Genomic DNA, 19,634 nt, shown 5'->3' with positions numbered 1-19,634 from the left:
CTTAGTGATCATCTGTGGGCATTATTGCATCTCCCAGTGAGAAATGTTGCTGCCTCTTTCCTGGGTGCATAAGCCCTATGCTTGAGTGTTTCTCAAGACCAGAAGGTCTGCTTTTTTCCTGGTTGCATCCTTCTCAGCATAGAAAACTGCTCTGTGCTGTCTCTGGGAACGGTGGCCTGTGTAAATGTAGGTGCGGATACCATCATTGACCTCAGAAAGCATGTGCTGCTGCTCAGCCTTTCCTACTTTGACGCTCCCTCCAGGAGACCTGTGGGTTTGGCTCTGAGGCCTGATTGGACTCTGAAGCTTTCTAGTATGCCCTCTCCCCTGACTCTCCCAGCCTGGATCATCTGGGCCCCTCCCCCAGGGAGAGTCTGGGCTTAAGTCTCAGTGGAATCCAGTTTGTGCCAGCTGACTGCTGTTACTGACCTACCCTGGCACATCACCTAAGCTTTGGCCAGAGCATACACCGCATGCAGAATATAGCCTTTAGAACTGCTGGTAGCCATGCCTTGGAATCTGCACATCTGGATATAGAGGTAAGGCAAGGGACCACAAACATTCCTACCTCACCTCAGCCTGCCCGTTGTCACTCTCCCCCCCAGATACATAAGCCAATCCTCAGTCTGGGCCACCTGGCTTCAGCCCCAGGTGAATTGACTCTACTAGGGGTGGAGGTGGGGTCGCTCCTGGCCTCAGCCTGGGCAGGCTGAGACGAGTGGGAGGGACAAGGCAGAGCAGCGCAGTTCAGCCCTTAATCACCAAGACATATGTCCCTGACTGATCCATCTGGGAGGGAGCCTCAGGGCCTCCCAGCCCTCCATGAGATGGTGTATTGTGGGGAGCCAATGTCCCTGACATCCTGTTTGGTAATAACCCATTACATTCTCTAGATTCCTGTTAAGGAGAGGTGGTGGGGAATTCAGTCTGTAGCCCTACTCCAAACTTCTTTGCTCCTTTGTCTTTGGAGCAATTGCAACCTCTTTGAAACTTCTGCCTCCTTACCTCACTTCCCCCAACCATTTGGCCTCAATTCTGACAGTGGTCTGGGCAAAGCCATTGTCCAGACCCACAAGGGAATGCAGTAGCTGGGCTTCTTTCTCTAATTTCCTCTTTTTCTTTGGGACCTTTCAGAGTCAGAGTTGGGGTGGAACACATTTGTTGAGTGCTTGGTATTATGTGCCAGGGGCTTTTGCTTTCTCCAGTCTTTTATTTAATGCTGTCAGTAGCTATAAGATGTGGATGCTGACTGGGTGTGGTGGCTCACACCTGTAATCCTAGCACTTTGGGAGGCTGAGACAGGGAGACAGGAGGATCACTGGAGGCCAGGAGATGGAGACCAGCCTGGGCAATGTAGTGAGACCCCGTCTCTACAAAAAATAAAAAGAAAAGTAGCCGGGTGTGGTGTGGGGGCTGCTATTGTAGTCCTAGCTAGTCAGGAGGCTGAGATGGGAGGATCACACAAACCCAGGAGTTTGAGCCTGCAGTGAGCTGTGATAGCACCACTGCACTCCAGCTTGGGTGACAGAGTGAGACCCTGTCTCAAAAAGAAAAAAAAAAAATCCAAAAACATGAAAAATAAATAAAATAAAAATTGAAAAAAGATGTGGATGCCGTGGCTCCTGTTTTACAGAGGAGGAAATGGAAACCTGGAGAGGTTATACAACTTGCCCAAAGTCGAAGAGCTAGTGACTGACAGCATCAGGATTTGAACCCTGGGTTGTGACTCCACTAGACCGGAAGGAGCAGGAAAACAGCCTGGGGGGCTGGGGTTGGTTCCTGAGTCTGAGCTCCTTGCTTGGCTGGCATGAGGGCAGGTGGCATAATGCAATGGCCAAGAGCGCTGAACATGGAGTGAAAAGATCAGGGTTATAGTCTCACCTGTGATACTTTACCCTGTATGACCTTGGAAAAGTCTCCTGGACCTCAGTAGGCTTTATACTGTAACTTTTTAAAAAATACCAATGTGGAGAGTCCTACCACAGATCAGTTAAGCCAGCCTTCTGGGCACTGGTATTTTTAAAAATAACACTTCCTAGCTGATTCTTATTTGCATCCAGGGGTGAGAATCACTGAGCAATGTGATTCAGACCAAGACTTTTCAAACTTTAATGTGTTTGCCTGAGGGTCTTCTTAAATATAGTGGTTCTGGGTGTGGGGCTTGGGATTCTGCATTTCTAACAAGCTCCCCTGTGATGTTGATGCTGCTAGTCTGGGACTACACTTTGAGTAGTGAGGGGCTACAGGGCTCTAGGTAGTCATGAAAGAACTTGGCATTGGCCTGAGTGAGATGGTCCTCTTCTGCCAACCCCCAGCTAGGGCCGATGCCTAGCATCAGGGGAGGGAGGTGCCTCTCCTATCCTCTCCATTAGCCATGAGTAACTGAGGGCTGCAGTGGGATTTTAAGGGTGTGTTCCTGGCATGCAGGCCTACCCTAGAGATTTGCTCCCTTTCCTGGGGTGGCCATACTTGTGACCCTTTAGGGGCCGCTGTCTGCTCCTGTGCTCGCCTCTCTGGAAGTCCTAACCTGGTCCATCTTCTGGTACCTTCCTTTTGTCCTAATAACAGGAAAGCAGAGCTGGCTGCCAGGATGGGTGCTGAGATGGGGAAAGGGTCTCATCCCAGGGGCATGACAGGAACAGGGACAGGGAAGTGGCTGTGGCAGCCACCTCAGCTGTCCTAGCAGCAGAACCATGTTCCTCAAAGGCTCCCTGGGCAGCTGTGCAGTCCCTTTGGACTGGTCTTACATCACCTAGACTACCACTGGCCTGGAGCACAGCATCCTTTTTCAGGCTTGCATTGCCCCCTGCCAGACAGGTGGAGGTACTGCTAGCAGGGCTCTGTCAGACACTTTTCAGGGACCCCTCAGAGGTCCTGGCGATTCCTAGATCTGTATCTTAGGTTAGGAAGTTGCAGTAACATAAAACATACATACACACACACACACACGGAGAGAAAGAGACGAGAGAGAGAGACAGAGAGAGAGGCGGGTGCATGCACAGATTGAGGTGCCTGTGGGTATATACAGGTGCACAGTCCCACAGTGATCCTCATGAGTTGTAGACATGAGCACATTTGGCTACAGCTACATGTAGAGACAGATGCTGTGGTGGACACTGACCTGTTGCATGTACTCACAGAAATGCACAGATGTTCATCCTTGTCCTTACCCCCATTTGCCCCCAAAACCTGCAGGGGCTCCAGGGGCTGCAGAGCCCTCTCTTCTTTCCCTCAAATCCTCATCAGTATGTGACCCTTGAGGAGCCCATTACTTTTTCTGACTGACTTCTAACTTCCCTCACTCTTCCCTCCACTGTCTACTCACCTAGCATCTCTGAAATACTGTTTTGTCCTTCATCTTATCTGTCCCAGCCACTAGGATTTCATCCTGGGTTTCCTTGTGAGTGAGCACTGGGAAGAGAGAGCTCTTCCTGTCTTGGAAAAACCTCACCAGCCTCCTTAGAGTCCTCTGGTCAGGGGGGCCAGGTGAGACTGTGGCCACAGGTGCTGAGGAAGTGGAGGACGTGTTGAGGGCAGGACTCCGTGGCCGGATCAGCTCTGCTAAAACCAGCTGACTTCCCCCACCATCCCTGCGATGCCAGGTCCCATGGCCCCAGCCCCACTCATCTTGGCATCACCTGGGTGGAAAGCAAATAACCGCCTGGGCAGGCGCAGGGCTTTACTGCTGGTATTTGGCCTACCCTGACTAGAAGTGCCTCCTCTGTGGCTTCAGTCCAGCTGCACATCTCCGCTGGTGCTGGCAGGGGTGCCCAGCTCTGTGCCAGAACTCCCAGAGCAGAGGTGACAGGCTGACCTAGCCCTGTTCTTCCCCCAAGACCCCAACAGGCCAGTACTGTGTCTTCATGACACTCAACACTGCACTATGACACAAATAGGCCAAGAGAGCTGGGGCAGTACTGGGAAGCTCCCTGAGGAGGGAGGACTGGAATGAGCATGGGGATGCTGCTGTCAGACTCAGCTGGGATTCCAACCCTGGCACTGCTGCTTTGTCCACTGTGAGACCATAGGCTGAGCCTGTTTGTATGTCTGTAAAATGGGGATAGCAAAGCCATCACCGGTTATTGTGTGTGTGAAATGAGATTTGGCTGTCAAAGTGCTGAAGAATGTTACATGTGATGATGAGAAAGAGAATGATAGGAATGGTTGAGCATTCCTATTTCCTGCCTGGACTAGGCTGGTCTACCCAGGGCCTTGGAAGGGGGTAGGTTCCTCAGAAAGGCTTGGGGGGTGGACACAGCTCTGACTTCTTATCCCAGCAGGCCTCCTTGACCCCAGATGATCCTGGTTCCTGGGCAGGGGGTGGGAGAGTGGGAGGGGTTTGGAAGAGGCAGGGAATGAGACTCAAGAAAGCCAGGGCCAGGATGCCCAGACAGTAGGGTTTGGGGAGCAGAGGGCCTCCTGGTTGGCTATGACTTGGAGCAAATGTGCTAGGACCTCTGGCCTTCTCTTGCCATTTCTGGATCACCAGAATGAGATATGCCTGCCTGCTGGGGTTGGGCAGCATACACCTAGGGCCCTGGCGTCAGCACCCTCCTAACCCCATTTCTTTGCCTGTTTCTTTCCCTTATTCTGTTTTAGAAGCCGAGGCCAAAAGAGCATGTGAGTGGCTTCGAGCAACAGGATTCCCTCAGTATGTGCAGCTTTTTGAAGGTAAGGCCACTCAATTGTTTACCCTCCCCCGTTACATACTTCCCCTAGCCCTCAGTTTTTTGTCTGTTAAATGGGGCAAGTCAGATTCTCTCTCCAACTACACACAAGCAGTGTCTCCTGGCCTTGCTCCGATTTTTTTCTGACTTTGCTTCTGCAGTTGTACCTTTCTCTCCCGCATCATCTCTACGAGATTGCTCTCACAACTGCCACAGACTCTGCTGTTGCCCATGCCTTTAAGGTACCTTGTCTTGACCAGGGTCACCACGTGGTACCAATCCTGAGGATGCCATGTCGGTACACATGGTGTGAAGAATGCCACTTGGAGTTGTACACCCTGGTGGCCCAGCCTTGGCCTCACTTGCCCCACAGTGGTGGCCTCATTTCTCTGTTTTCCTTCATTTCTCTTTTGTGTTTTTCTAGAGTTCTTCACATTTGCTGTTTCCCTTCCCCTTTTCTGCCCACACCCCTACTGCACCCTGGCTTCACATCCACCTCGCCTGGTCAACTTGCCTGGTCAGTTCACCAGTGACGTCCATGTGGTCACACTCAGTGGTCACTTCCCAGTCCTCATCTTGCTCCATTTCTCAGCAGCATTCAGTGCCACTGGCCACTTCTTCCTTTGGCTTCTGGAACACCCCCCTCTCCTGGCTGCCTTTCTGACTGGGTTCTGTCTCCTTAGCTGACTCTGCTTCCTCTAACTGATATCTAAAGGTTAGGATATCCCAGGGCTCGGTCCGGGGCCCTCTTCTCTCTCAACATTTCTTTCTCATGAGATCTTTCTCTAAGTACCATCCATATTCTGATGACTTCCAAATGTCCAGACCTCATCCCCAAGCTCCAGATTCATATATTCACAGCTGCCAATTCAATCTCTCTACTCTGATGTCTGATGGGTGTCTCGGATTAAACAGGTCTAAAACCAACTCCTGATGGTACCACCATTTACCCACTTACTCAAGCGCCATACCCAGGAGTCATCCTTAATTTAATTCCTCCTTGTTCCCATCTCCTATGTTTAACCTTTCAGCAAGACCTTTTCCCTCCAGAACGTATCTTGAATCAATCCACTTCTTACTATCTCCACTGCCACAGCCTGGTGTGACCCAGTGTCACGGCTCACCTGGGCTAGTACAGCAGCTTCCTGTGCTCTTGCACTCTCATCTCTACACTGCAGCTGGAGGGCTCTTGTTGGCCATAGGCGTGACTATCAGTCCTGCTCCAAGCCCTCCGATGGCCTTCCAGCACACTCAGAATGAAATACACACAGACGCTCTGTTCTGGCCTGTCACACTGCATTCTCCAACCTCCATTGATTACTCTTACCTTTGTTCACAGGGCTCCTCTCTATACTTGCTCACACCAAGCTTTTTCCCTCTTCAGAGCCTTGATGCTGATGTTCCTCCTGCCTGGAACTCTCTTTGCAGTTTCCTTGCACAGCTGGCTGCTTCTCATCTTTCAAGACTCAGCTCAGATGTCACTGCTTCAGAAAGCTCTCTGCTGACCACCTCTCTACAAGCAGCCGCCACCCCTACCAGCCTCCCTTTACACTATCATGCTGGCTGATGTCTTCCATGACATTTGTAACTGCACCATCTTGGTTTTAAGTGTCGTTGCTTATCTGTTTCCTTTAAGAGCGTAAACTCCATGAAGGCAGGAACCATTTTTGTTGTGTTCACTGTTGTATGCTGTATGGTTTGCTCAAGTGCCTAGCACAAAGTAGATGCTCAATTGGATACTCATTAGTTGAATGAGTAAAGGAACAAATGGGCTTGCTTCACCAGTAAGGTAGAGAGCTGTGAGACTTCTCAGATTCTCTCTTCCATTCCCCCAACTCCTTTCTTTCCCCTCTCCCCTCCCTAAGTCCCAGGGAGTGGGCTCCTACTGCTCTGGGACACAGGGGGATGCAAGGTATTGTTTGGCTACTGTGCTGTCCTGTCCCTTCTGTCCTTGCTCCTGCCCTACTCCCCCAGGTTCACCTTGGGCCAAGGAGAAGTTTCCCTGCCTGAGCAGCCCAGGATTCAAAGGGGGATGGGGGAACCCATGTTGGGCTCTTGGCAGTCACCTGGGGTCTTGGGCCTGCTATCTCCCATAGACCTGCCTCACTGACTGACAGAATTCTTGGGTCCAGCTCAGCCCTCTAGGCCTCTCCCAGACCCTTCCCCTGAACTCCCTGGGCACCCTCCTTTATTCCTGACGTTTTTCCCTTCTGCTTTGCCTCTTGTCTTCCTGCTCCCCCTCCTTCCTGGCCGTTCCCCTCCAGCTCAAGGGCTGCTGAGGCTGAGTTTGTGATATACTACTGGACTCATCTTTGCTTCTCTCTGCCATACAGAAGGTTTGTTTCCCCTGGATATTGGCTCTGTGAAGAAAAACCACGGTTTTCTGGACGAGGACTCTTTGGGGGCCCTGTGTAGGTAGGTGGGCTGAGGGTCAGGCCTGGGAAACCAAAGGCCCGGCTTGAAGCTTCCTCGTGGGAAAAAACATCCCTTGTACCCTCTAACAGAGGAGGAGCCCAGCTTACTAACAAAGCTTATCTTCTGCGGTCACATTGCTCATTCTGTTCTTTGTGTTTGTGATACCCTCAACCACCCAGTCACTCTAGCTAGAAAGCCAAGATCTGGCCTTGTTTCTTTTCTCCTAAAGTTAAAGCCTCCAAATATTCCTCTGCTTCAGTCCCTCTCTACTTACAAGAGCTTGGCCCTTGTTTGAGGCCAAGCCATGGCTTCTCCTTGGATCGATCACAAGGCTTCAGCCTAACTGGCCTTAGTCTTGATAACCCATCTCTCCCCTCCCCTCTCCCCCTTCCCTCACCCCACTCCCAGATCCATCTAGATCCACCAGCCTCAGCATTGTAACAGCTCCAAATGGTTGTTCTTTCTGCTTAAAATTTGTCACTGCCTAAGGATAAAAATGCAGACTTTTTAGCATACAACCCAAAGCCCTTTGCAAGCCGGTTCATTAGCCTTAGCCCCACTGGTCTCATGCCCACTGATCTGTTTGCTGACTGTATACCTACAGTGTCCTGTGTAAGCTTGGGTAAGAGTCCCTGTGTCTCTCACTCTCAAAATCCCACTTGCGTCCTCCAAGATGCCTTCTCTGACTGCATCCCTCCTTCATGGAGGTTGCTTGTCTCTCCCTGTGTTTGTCTGCTGTGCCTTCTGTCTGCTCTGTCTTTGAACATGTCCCATTTCTGTAGGGTTTATTTCCACTCTCTGTAAGCTCCTGGAGGGCAGAGGCCATAATCTTGGAGCATTGTCTCTGGTTCTTAAACCTTAGGAATATTGGAGTTTGCGAGAAGTTTTGATGGCTTGGGCATGTGAAGTGGTGGGTGCATCTTGGTAGGCTCTGCCAGGCTTTGGGGATGTCCACCTTGGGTGGACACTTCCACTTTATTACAGGAGGCTGATGACCTTGAACAATTGTGCCTCGATGAAACTGGAGGTTCATTTTCAAAGCAAGCAGGTGAGTCATGGCAAAGAACGGGTCTGTGGTCTTGTGGCGCCATAAGGAAACCCAGGGCGTACGTAAACCATTTGTAAAACTAGCTCTAGTATCCCAGGAGTCTGAGATGTCCAGAGCAGTACCTTTCCCCAGCTAGGGGTAGAGATGGAGGAGATCTATGACCCCATTCTTTCCTGGGAACTCACTTTCTTGCTTTTTTTTTTCTGGGGCTTTCTATACCAGAGACCTGTAGTCAGGTGGGGCAGCCAAGTTACCAAAGCCCTGGGCTGTGAGACAGGAGGCCCATGGGGCCTGGTCTCAGCTCTGCCACTGATTGCTGAGGGACCTCAGGGAAACCTCTTCCCTTCTGGGCCTCAGTTTCCCCATTTTGCAAAGAAGGAGATGAACTAGAAAATCTGAAATTCCATCCACCCCTGTTGTGATTCTAATCTAAGACTACAGCCCAGAGCTTGGGAAGGTCTGTCACTGACTTAATGTATGTCATTGACCTTGGGCAAGTGGCTTCTGGTTTGTGGGTTTGTTCCCTATCTGTAAAATTGGAAGGGGGGTTAGATTAGTTACTTGACCATTACCATTACCATACATCTGGGCTCTGTCTGTGACTCCTGGCTTCCTCTGGCACTCCCAGAGCTAGCTCTACCCACCTAGGCCATGTTCTCAGCCAGAAAGCAGGGCCCTTCATCTCAGAGTCCCCCAAGAGTTTGGAAGCAGAGAGTGGAGTACAAGCAAGGACTTGTGGCCTGGGCTTCTCTGACCTGACCCTGCAGTGCCTTTCCCAGAATGAAAACTCAGAAGAGGAAGAGCAGTGTACCATCAGTAGCCACTGGGCCTTCCAGCAGGAAAGTAAGTGCTGGTCTCCTATGGGGTCCTCTGATCTGTTGGCCCCACCGAGCCCTGGCCTGCCAGTGACCTCAAGCTGTGAGAGCGTTCTCACCGAGCTTAGTGCCACCTCTCTGCCAGTCATCACCGTGAGCCTACCACCCGAGCCAGTAGTCTTGCCCTTGCCAGGCTGTGCCCCCAGCTTGAGTGACCGGCCCTTCCTCAGCCCCACCCAGGGCCAGGAGGGTCCCCAGGACAAAGCCAAGAAGCGCCATCGTAACCGTAGCTTCCTCAAGCACCTGGAGTCTCTGAGGTGGAAGGAAAAGAGTGGCAGCCAGCAAGCAGAGCCCGAACGTAGTCCAGCCGCCTCAGAGAAGGTCTCCAAAGCCTCATCTTTCCGCAGTTGTCGTGGCTTCCTCTCAGCCGGATTTTACAGGGCCAAGAACTGGGCCGCCACTTCAGCCGGTGGCAGTGGTGCCAACACTCGGAAGGCCTGGGAGGCTTGGCCTGTGGCCTTGTTCCGGCATCCTCAGCGGATACACCGGGGTGATTGCCTGGTGCATGTGCCTGGGGACCACAAACCAGGCACATTCCCTCGCTCCCTGTCCATTGAGAGCCTGTGTCCTGAGGACGGACACCGCCTGGCAGACTGGCAGTCAGGCAGGCGGTGGGGCTGTGAGGGGCGCCGGGGCTCCTGTGGCTCAACGGGCAGCCATGCCAGCACGTATGACAACTTACCTGAGCTGTACCCAGCTGAGCCTGTAATGGTTGGGGTCGAGGCTGAAGATGAAGATGATGAGGAGAGTGGGGGCAGCTATGCTCACCTAGACGACATCCTCCAGCACGTGTGGGGGCTACAGCAACGAGTAGAGCTGTGGTCTCGGGCCATGTACTCAGACCTGGGGCCTGGAGATGAGGAAGAGGAGGAGGCCACTTCATCAGTACAAATAGCCACAGTTGAGGTCAAATGCCAAGCTGAGGCTCTCAGCCAGATGGAGGTTCTGGCCCATGGAGAGTCCCCAGCCTGGGCCCAGGCTGAAGTCCAGCCAGCAGTCCTGGCTCCAGCTCAGGCTCCAGCTGAGGCTGAGCCACTGGCACAGGAAGAGACTGAGGCCCCGGCCCCGGCCCCAGCCCAGGACAGTGAGCAGGAGGCACATTCAGGCGGGGAACCCACCTTTGCCTCTAGCCTGTCTGTGGAAGAAGGACACTCCATTTCTGATACTGTGGCCTCCTCCAGCGAACTTGACAGTAGTGGGAACTCCATGAATGAGGCTGAGGCTGTGGGGCCCCTGGCTGGACTCCAGGCATCAATGCCCCGTGAACGGCGCGATTCAGGTGTTGGGGCCTCACTTACCAGACCCTGCAGGTGAGAGTTTGGGTTGGGATGGGGTGGACGCAGGGACTCCTGTTCTCTGTCTCTGCAGCTGATTTCTCAGTCATGAGACCCAGGGCTAAGTGCTTGGGGGCTGCGTTATCCCCTCACAGCCAGCTCAGGAGAATAGAGTACAGGAGTTGGGAATCCAGAAAGTTAGGTCCAGAACCTGCCTCTTCTGTGGCCTTGAGGAAATGATGCTCTCCTCATTGGACCTCAGTTTCCTCATCTGTAAAGTGAGGGAGGATGCTAGAGGAGACGGTCTCTGGTCCCCAGGTTTGCCCATTCAGAGTTTCTTGGAGCAGCCCCTCCACGGTAGTTTTGGAATGGGCAGGGGGCTTCACTGCTTATTGGCACTAGATGGGCCTGAGCTCTGTGCCACCCTCCCCAAGAACTTCCTGGCCCCTAAGAAGCTGAGTCCAAGCTTTTTCCACCCTGGGGCCTCAGCAGCAGCCCTGAAAGTGGTCGCAACTCCCTGCATGTTTTCTTTGGAGAGAAAAAAGGGGACCAGAATAACACACACCTTTTCTAAGGTTTAGCCAAACCTGCTCCTCTGGGCCTCTCCACCCCTCTCACCGCCCCCCACCAGGAAGCTCCGCTGGCATAGCTTCCAGAACTCCCATCGGCCCAGCCTCAACTCAGAGTCGCTGGAGATCAACCGGCAGTTTGCAGGCCAGATCAACCTCCTGCACAAGGGCTCACTGCTGCGGCTTACTGCCTTCATGGAGAAGTACACTGTGCCCCACAAGCAGGGCTGGGTCTGGTGAGTGGCTCCTGGGCTACGGAGGGTGGGAAACTGCCGACTCAGGTCCACGGCCCCAGGCAGGGTCAGCCCAGGAGGTGGGTGCAGGCAGGCAGGGCCCACAGGCCAGGGGAGCAGTGTGATATGCCAGGAGGCTGGAGGGGCTTGGTAAGGCTGGGTATGAGGCAGAGGACCTGAAGTCCTCCAGCTGTGTCTTCTCCATCCCAACCTCCGTACTGCAACTAGTGAGATTGTCCTAAAATGCAGGTGTGGTTGTCATTCTCCAGATAAACACTTTTCTCTGGCTTCCCATTGTCCAGATTCCCTCCCACCATGACTGCTTCCTGTTCTGGTCCCGCTCCATCCTTCTGGCTCTTTAGCCTACCCCTCCTAAGCAACCCCACCTTACAGACCAGTGGGACCAGTCATCCTTCCGTGAACGTGCTATGATCCTTTTCCTGCCTCTTTGCCTTTGTTTGTGCTGTGCTCTCTGCCTGTAATGCATTTTCCCCATTTCTCCTCTGGGACAATGCCTTCCTATCCCTCAAGAGCCTGCTGAGTTACCACATCCTCTCTGAAGCCTTCCCTAACTCACTAGGTACAGTTCCCCTCCCTCAATGGGTCTTCCCCTAAGTTCTTGGCCTCCTACTGGCCACATGAGTTGTTACTGCCTATTGACACAGTTATCTCCTTGGCCAGACTGAGAGCTCTCTGTGCTCCTCTGTGACTCCCTGGGGCTGCGCCCAAAGCAGGTGCTCAATGAGTGTTGACTCTGGGACAGTGGTGTGTGCCTTACCCTCTTCACCCCACCTGATCCTCTAAGACTGCAGGCAGAGTCTCCAAACTGTGTTCTCCCTATCTGATCACTTGTCATTCTCCCAAACAGGTCAATGCCCAAGTTCATGAGGAGAAACAAGACCCCAGACTACCGGGGACAGCACGTATTTGGGGTGCCACCCCTCATCCATGTGCAGCGCACGGGCCAGCCACTGCCACAGAGCATTCAGCAAGCCATGCGCTACTTGCGCAGCCAGTGCCTGGACCAAGTGAGCCCTTGTGGGGCAGCCTGTGGGGAGATGGTGCAGGGGTGGGCATTGGGCCGAAGGCTGAGGAGCTGGGGAGAGGAACTGCTCTGGCCTTCCCCCTCACTTGGGCTGGTCCACCAGCGGCCTTTGCTGTTCTCAGCAAGGACCAGCAAGGATGAAACTCCTTTCTACTCCTTAGGCCCAGCTCTGTACTACCTTCTTTCCGGCCCAGGCTCCATAGTCCTTATCTTCTGGGAGCCTGAATTTGCCTAGATCCACCTTTTCCTACTCATCTCCACAAAAGCATCTTTTCTTTTTTGTTCTGAAGCTGTAAAATTCCTTCTCTTTGGTTTTCCCATTTGTCTCCTACCCTGCCCCTCAGGAGGCCTGATAGGCTTTGAAGTCTCTGGGGTGGCCTAAGCTCCTGACACCCAGTCCAGGACTGGCCTCACATTCTCCCTCCTACTCACGCATGTCTTCTTCCCTCCCTCCCTCCCTTGCATGGACCAGGTAGGCATCTTCCGCAAGTCTGGGGTCAAGTCCAGGATCCAGAACCTGCGCCAAATGAATGAGACCTCGCCTGACAACGTCTGCTATGAGGGCCAGTCAGCCTACGACGTGGCTGACCTGCTAAAGCAGTATTTCCGGGACCTGCCTGAGCCCATCTTCACCAGCAAGCTCACCACCACTTTCCTCCAGATCTACCAGCGTGAGTCACCCACTCCTATCCCCAACAACCTGCCCCATTCTCAACCTCCCTGAATCCCAGGCCTTGTGGAAGACAAGCCTGGTGCAGGCAAATGTAGCTGGACCTGTGAGCTGATTGGAACAGTTACTGTCTGGAGTTGAAAAGGCCCTTGCAGAGAGACCATTCTGCTTCCCCAAACCCATTATATGGAAGGGTAGACTGAGGCCCTGAGGGGAGAAAGGGAAACTACCTAAGGTTACACTGTGTTAGTAATAAAGCTAGATCAAGCACCCAGAGACCTCACAGAACTGAACTTTTCCCTTCCCTCTCGCCGCTCCCCTCGGGACTTCTGTGCCTTTTGCCCTCTTGGAAGCAGGAGGCTGGCTGCTAAGGCCTCTGGGGAAGTAAGGAAGGCTCTTCTTCCATTGCTTCCTCACAGTCCTCCCCAAGGATCAGTGGTTGGCAGCAGCACAAGCCGCCACCTTGCTGCTCCCCGATGAGAACCGAGAGGTGCTACAGACTCTGCTCTACTTCTTAAGTGACATTGCCTCTGCCGAGGAAAACCAGATGACAGCAGGCAACCTGGCAGTGTGCCTGGCGCCCTCCATCTTCCACCTCAATGTCTCTAAGAAGGAGAGCCCCTCTCCCAGGTGAAACGGGGCACGGCATGTCAGGGCCGGGCCAGGTCCAGACAATTTGGGCCCCATTGGACTTTTGGCTTTTGATGACTGGCACTGCTGTGTCTCGTCCTCACCGCAAGGAGTGAGCCTGACTCCTCAGGGACCCTGGGCTGGTGGGATCTGTGGAGCAGGGCCTTCCAAAAGGCAGCAGGTTGCTTTGTGGCCAAGTTTGGCAAAGTGGCTTCCTGGCAGCTACAAGGCAGCCTGTCTGTCATCTTGTCTTGTGCCCTTGTGCCATCTCTCCTCTCACCACCTCCTGCCCCATCTAGGATCAAGAGCAAACGCAGCCTCGTTGGTAGGCCAGGCCCTAGGGACCTGAGTGACAACATGGCAGCCACCCAGGGCCTGTCGCACATGATCAGTGACTGCAAGAAACTTTTCCAGGTGAGTAACCTCAGGCCATGGTGCCTACTTACCAGACCTGGGGGAAGCATCAGGCCTGACCTCGGTGCCCCAAGTCAGGGATAGGACCCAATTTGACACATACCCCTCAAGCTTATACCCCCAACTCTTCCTCCACAATGTTTCTCATCTACCTTGCTGTGGTAGCTGCACCTCTCTACTGCCCTTAACGTGAACCTGACAGACCCCATGGGGTCTCCTGCTCTCTGGAGCTGCAGCCCAGTGTGTGTGTGCCCTCTCAGGTGCCCCAGGACATGGTGCTGCAGCTGTGCAGCTCCTACAGTGCAGCTGAGCTCAGCCCTCCCGGCCCAGCCCTGGCTGAGCTGCGTCAGGCCCAAGCTGCAGGGGTAAGCCTGAGCCTCTACATGGAGGAGAGCATCCAGGACCTGCTGCGTGATGCTGCTGAGCGCTTCAAGGGCTGGATGAGCGTGCCAGGGCCCCAGCACACGGAGCTGGCTTGCAGGAAGGTGAGTACCACACCACGGGTGGCTGCTATGGGGCTGGGAGAGCATGGTGCAGGCAAGGGGAGTCAGGGAACCCAAAGGAAGGAGCCGGGGAGGAGCTGTCCCCCAAGTCTTGCTGTGCCTCGGCCTTGTCCTTGGAGAATGTCAGAGAGTCAAGAAAGTACCTTAAGGAATCAAGAACCAAATGAGACCAAGGGAACTCTCTCAGGAACCACCTGCCAGAATGACCTTCCAAAAGCCCCATTCCAGATACGATGCTGCTTTGATAGCCTCAACTCCCATCTCTCCCTGCCCCACAGTCCAACTGAATCCTTGCATTTTGCACCTTCGTGCCGTCCTGCTACCTGGACTGCCCTGACCCTGAGCATTACATTTTCCGAGGCACCTTTAGCGACAATGCAATGTGTTCCTCCTCCATTCAGAACCTTCTGTCATGCCCCAGGATGGAGGGGATTTCTCTCTGTTCCCCTCTGGGCACTGGTCATGCTCTTTCTTGGACGTGGATTCTGAGTAAGATTGCAAGCCTGAAGTGTCCTGTGTAAAAAACGGTCATAACAAAACCTCCTATGTAGGATCAGGGTGAGTGCCTGGTACATACAAAAGGCTCTGTAAGTGGCAGCTTTTGTTGTGCATGTGTTTTACTGCCTGTGCTAGATGGCGAGCTCCTTGACAATCACCATCTTCCTGCACCTCCAAGCACTGTGCCCATCATGGTAGGGCCTGAGAGGCCTCTGGGAATGTGTGCCCCATCATCTCTTTATGCTGTCTAACAGACTGAAAAGCAGACATCCAGAAAAGAGAGAGAGAGGGCAGGCAGCATGGGAGCACTGTCTCAGTCTGGCCAGGGTTAGCAGAGGAGCTCTGGAGCCTACCCTATTAAACCTCAGGCGCTGCGGTTTGAGGCCCGGACTTAGGGCTGGAGTCAGAGTTCTCCAGCCCTGACAGCTACCCCCATCCCCACTCCTGTGGCTCACAGGCACCGGACGGGCACCCCCTGCGGCTGTGGAAGGCGTCCACAGAGGTGGCAGCCCCCCCAGCTGTGGTGCTGCATCGTGTTCTCCGGGAGCGGGCCCTCTGGGATGAGGATCTGCTGCGGGCCCAGGTGCTGGAAGCCCTGATGCCGGGTGTGGAGCTGTACCACTATGTCACCGACAGCATGGCACCCCATCCCTGCCGCGACTTTGTGGTGCTTCGGTGAGGGGCCGCAGCTGCTACCCTGCTGTGCTTGGGGGGCCCGAGAAGTGGGGTGGAAACCAGCAGTAGGAATCTGAGCCTACGTGTCCTTTCTCCAATAGGATGTGGCGCTCTGACCTGCCTCGTGGGGGTTGCCTGCTTGTCTCCCAGTCCCTGGATCCTGAGCAACCTGTGCCAGAGTCGGGTGTGCGGGCCCTCATGCTCACGTCCCAGTACCTCATGGAGCCTTGTGGCTTGGGCCGCTCTCGGCTCACACACATCTGCCGGGCTGACCTCAGGTACCAGGCCTGGGACAGCCTGCTCGACCCCCTTGGCCTTGACCCCTTCCCCTGCCTCTGCCCCTCCTTTTTGCCCCATGCTGTTGATCCCTGGGGCTGGGACAAGTCCTTTCTTCCTTCTCCCTGGTGAGGGCTCCAGGGAAAAACACATTGCTCATGCCTGGTTTCTTCTACTTCCCTAGGGGTCGTTCTCCTGATTGGTACAACAAAGTCTTTGGGCACCTGTGTGCCATGGAAGTGGCAAAGATCCGGGACTCCTTCCCCACCCTGCAGGCAGTGGGCCCTGAGACAAAACTGTGAGCCTTGGGCTGGTCCCAGGGTGGCACCACTCAGGCCCCCTGGGCACCAAAAGAGTGAGGGGGAATAAGAGCAGAGCAGCCCCCTGGGTGCTGCTGTCAGGAGCAGAGCCAGGCCCAGGTGGCTCCAGCTGCCTGTCCTGTCCCCTTTCCTAAAGCTCCTCTGCACGTAGAGGGGAGAAAAAGAGAATTTAGGCAACTCTACTCCCCCTTCACCCCCAACCCTGTATTCTACTCTCCCGAAAAGAGAAGAGAATCACATGAGTAGCAAGACTACTGCCGCCAGCCACCTGCCTGTGAGGCCGCCACTTGGCCTGAAGCCTCCACAGCTCCCCACCTGCAGGGGCAAAGAGGTCGACAACAGTGTGTGATCCCAGCTCTCTGCCAGACTGAGAGGGCAAGCCGTCTTGTTTCCTGCAAGGGTGCTTTTGAGATTGGACAGGAGGTTCTGGTCCTGCCTTTGGGGCCAACACTGGCCCTGAAGTGTCTTTTTCAGAGGAATTGGACTGGAGTGAATGGGCACAGGGGTGGAGCGCAGGGCAGCCCCAATCACCATGAGCTGTTTCATTTGTGTAAATATGATGCTGAATTTTAAGGGGCTGAGTTAAGAGTGGGCACTGACAGGCCCCTAATAAGCGACATGACGATTTGGCATAGATTGGGATGTGAGGGTGGAGAAGCTTCCTTTCTCAAGTCTCAAGACGCCAATGAAACCAGTTTTCCCTGACTTGGATTTCACACTTTATCTGCCACCCCATGGGGTCCTGTGTAGCCTTTGTCCACACACTGCCACTGCCCAGGCCAAGCAAAAGCAGAGTGTGGTTAAGAGACAAGGGTCTGTGTCATCGTCTCTTTTGCTTATGGTAGTGGGCTAACATAACAGTCCCTTTCTCAAGCAGAGACCTGGCCCGTGGGCCAGACAGATGGAAGAGCCTATCTTAGCCAGCTGGAGCTTAAGCCAAACCTGTTCTGTCCCACTGGCCAGCCATCTTTGCTCACATGGAAATTCAAATGCCATTCAAAGGCCACTGGTGCTTTATTTTTCTATCTGCTGAGTAAACTGAAATGAGATGGGTCCCAACCACCACTGTAATTTTCAAGCCTATTTTATTTGTACCTGTAAATACTGTACAGTTTATATATATATATATATATGTGTGTGTGTGTGTATATATGTGTTTATATAGATACACACACACGTGTATATATATATACATATATATACACACACACACGCGTTTGCACAGACACACATATATATCAATTCTCATGAGTGTATTATAATCTCTGGTGGGGGCAAGGGTCTGGAAGGCCTGAGGAGCATTTCAGATGAGAATGGAGAGGTAGAGAGCCAGGTGCAGCAGGATCCCTCAGATCAATAAAGCATTACCAGAGATGCACTTTAACTGTGTGGCTGTCTTTGCTGACAATGGGCTAGGGACTGGGGACTGGGGTTGTGACTGAGGCTTCAGTGTTAGGGCTCAGAGCATTGAGCATTCACCCCACCCTCTGCTGAGTTCCAGCTTACTGGCAACAGGTCTTGGGTGAGTCCACAGGAAGAACGGGGAGGGCCTCAGCTCTTCTCTTTGGAGAGGGATTTGTGGCCAGGCATGGTGGGGTGGGGTGGGGGGTGCGCGGAGAAAGGGTGGAAAGTTAGCCAGAACTTGAGCAGAAGCTGCAAACCCCATCTCATGACCTGGCCACAAGCATGAATGACCTCAGGCATCCTAGGGAGAGATGAGCCTGGCTAAGCGGCCATTCCTTCCCCTTCTAAACAGCTTGAATGAAGAGTGAAGTCCCAGCCCCAGGAGGCTTAGGGGGCCCTGTGCCACCCGTAAGCCAACCTAAGAGGTCTGAGTGCCTCAAGGCAGCCTCTGGTATGGCCCCAGTGACCAGCAAAGCCCAGGGGCCTAGAGAAACTTTCTCGTCTTGACTTTCCCAAAGGAAGGGGCTTTCCTCTGCCATATTACATGGCCATAAAATCCCAGGCTCCGAAGAGCAGCTAGAGAGAAAGTCCAGGCTTTGGACTTTTGCATACCTGAAGTGCTCTCAGTAGCCTGGGCAAGCAAGCCCTGCTCTCTGGGTACCTCAACCTCCTCATGGGTCAAACAAGGCCAGTCATATCTTGCCACAAGCCTGTCTCGGTAAGTGTTCAGGTTGCACCACCCAAGTCTGCACTCCGACCAGGCCTGAACAGTGAGGTGCCTGTCCAGTCCCACTGCTCTGTCACCTTCTTCATTCTGTCTTGGGCTCAGTTGTCCCTACATGCCTTGGCCTTTCTTCACTGCTGCCACCTAGGGGTCTTGGCTAGCCCTGGAAGTGAGTGAGGTAGAGCAAAGGACCCAGTCAGCCCCCTGCCTTTGGGAAAACTAAATGGAGGCCCCTTGTGTCTGAGTATGGGCTGGGAGATCACTCCGGCAGTGCTGGGCTTAAGGGATACCAGCGTGATGCTCTGGCCAGTAGTTCTTGAGGAAGGCATCGGGGCCTTCTGGCCCAGGCACTGCCCACCTTCTCTTGGAAGGAGGTTGGTGGTAGGGTACAGAGGATGGGACTCAGCACTCAGATGATGGTTGCTAGGAGACGGATAAAGAGGAGGGATCCTCTTGGAAGGGCCAGAGAGTTCCCCCAACCTTGCAGCTCTGGACTCTGCTACCCTGACCCAGTCGCCCAGTGTCTGGCAGTGTGGAAGAGGTAGCTCCAAGTAGGAGAGCTTCTGTTGGGCCTTAGCATCCTCATGTGTAAAGCAGGGCTCCCATCCCTCATCTCTGCCTACTCCACCGTGCCTCTAGATGTAGGAATGAGTTTCATGATGAGGCTGCCCCGGCCTCTCGTTCCCACCCACAAAGCAAGCACCACCCCTGGCCATTTCTAGCCCTGAGTCGTGTACCTCTGCCAACCCTGAGTAGGCTTCATTTCCCTGGTGCCAGAGAACGTGCCTTCAAATTCCCAGTCCCACTGCCCGTAGTCTCTACTCTTGTGCTTTCCCTGACCCACTGTCTCAAAGAAACCAGGTCGCAGGGGAATCCTGCATAGAAATCGAACAATCTGCCTATGAGCTTTGATTATTGTTTCCTAGTCTCCAGCGCCCTGTTGCCAGAGTGACTGAGGGTAGATGGTGGTCAGACCCAGGCTCAAATCTAGCTATATCATTTCCTGGCTGTGTGACCTTAAGTGGCACATTTAACATTTCTGATTTCTTTTCCCTCTCAGAAAATAAGGGTAAGAATCATTTATATCTTGTAAGGTTGTTGTCAAGGTTAAATGAGCCAAGAGTTGTGAAAGTGGTTGCACAGTGCCTTGCACATAGCAGGCATCAAAATATGGTAACCCCCTGCCTGCCCTGTGTCTTTCCTGCCAGTCAGACTCCATAGGGAGAACTTGGTCCCCTCATCTGGGATCTCCAGCTCCAAGATGGGGAGGAGTGGGTGGGCTTTTCTCCCATCAGGAGAAAGATGAGCAGCCAGCATCTGCCTGTTGTCAGTGAAGACAATGAAGAAACATGTTGCAATGGAGACTTCATGAGGGGATGGCACCATGCAAGTGG

The 19,634-nt window shown here is 53.5% G+C and overlaps 1 protein-coding gene across 3 annotated transcripts in view; it reads left to right on the top strand.

Annotated features, from left to right (window-relative positions):
- STARD8 (StAR related lipid transfer domain containing 8) overlaps positions 1–17,496 on the top strand; it is a 76,860-nt gene extending 59,364 nt beyond the window's left edge. For 2 of the 3 annotated variants that reach the window (XM_025371601.1, XM_025371602.1), the window contains 13 exons: positions 4,600–4,671; positions 7,001–7,082; positions 8,067–8,130; positions 8,910–10,315; positions 10,911–11,084; positions 11,950–12,109; positions 12,599–12,797; positions 13,216–13,426; positions 13,726–13,840; positions 14,101–14,325; positions 15,299–15,516; positions 15,618–15,794; positions 15,977–17,496. In XM_025371601.1, the coding sequence (XP_025227386.1) occupies positions 4,600–4,671; positions 7,001–7,082; positions 8,067–8,130; positions 8,910–10,315; positions 10,911–11,084; positions 11,950–12,109; positions 12,599–12,797; positions 13,216–13,426; positions 13,726–13,840; positions 14,101–14,325; positions 15,299–15,516; positions 15,618–15,794; positions 15,977–16,094 (3,221 nt within the window). In that variant the 3' untranslated portion in view covers positions 16,095–17,496. The remainder of the gene's footprint in view (positions 1–4,599; positions 4,672–7,000; positions 7,083–8,066; positions 8,131–8,909; positions 10,316–10,910; positions 11,085–11,949; positions 12,110–12,598; positions 12,798–13,215; positions 13,427–13,725; positions 13,841–14,100; positions 14,326–15,298; positions 15,517–15,617; positions 15,795–15,976) is intronic. The other variant, XM_025371603.1, reaches the window with a different exon arrangement.
- The last annotated feature ends 2,138 nt before the right edge of the window (positions 17,497–19,634 follow it).

Source organism: Theropithecus gelada, chromosome X (genome assembly GCF_003255815.1).
Source record: "Theropithecus gelada isolate Dixy chromosome X, Tgel_1.0, whole genome shotgun sequence".
Taxonomy (NCBI): Eukaryota; Metazoa; Chordata; class Mammalia; order Primates; family Cercopithecidae; genus Theropithecus; species Theropithecus gelada.
This window is presented reverse-complemented; position numbering and strand designations above follow the sequence as displayed.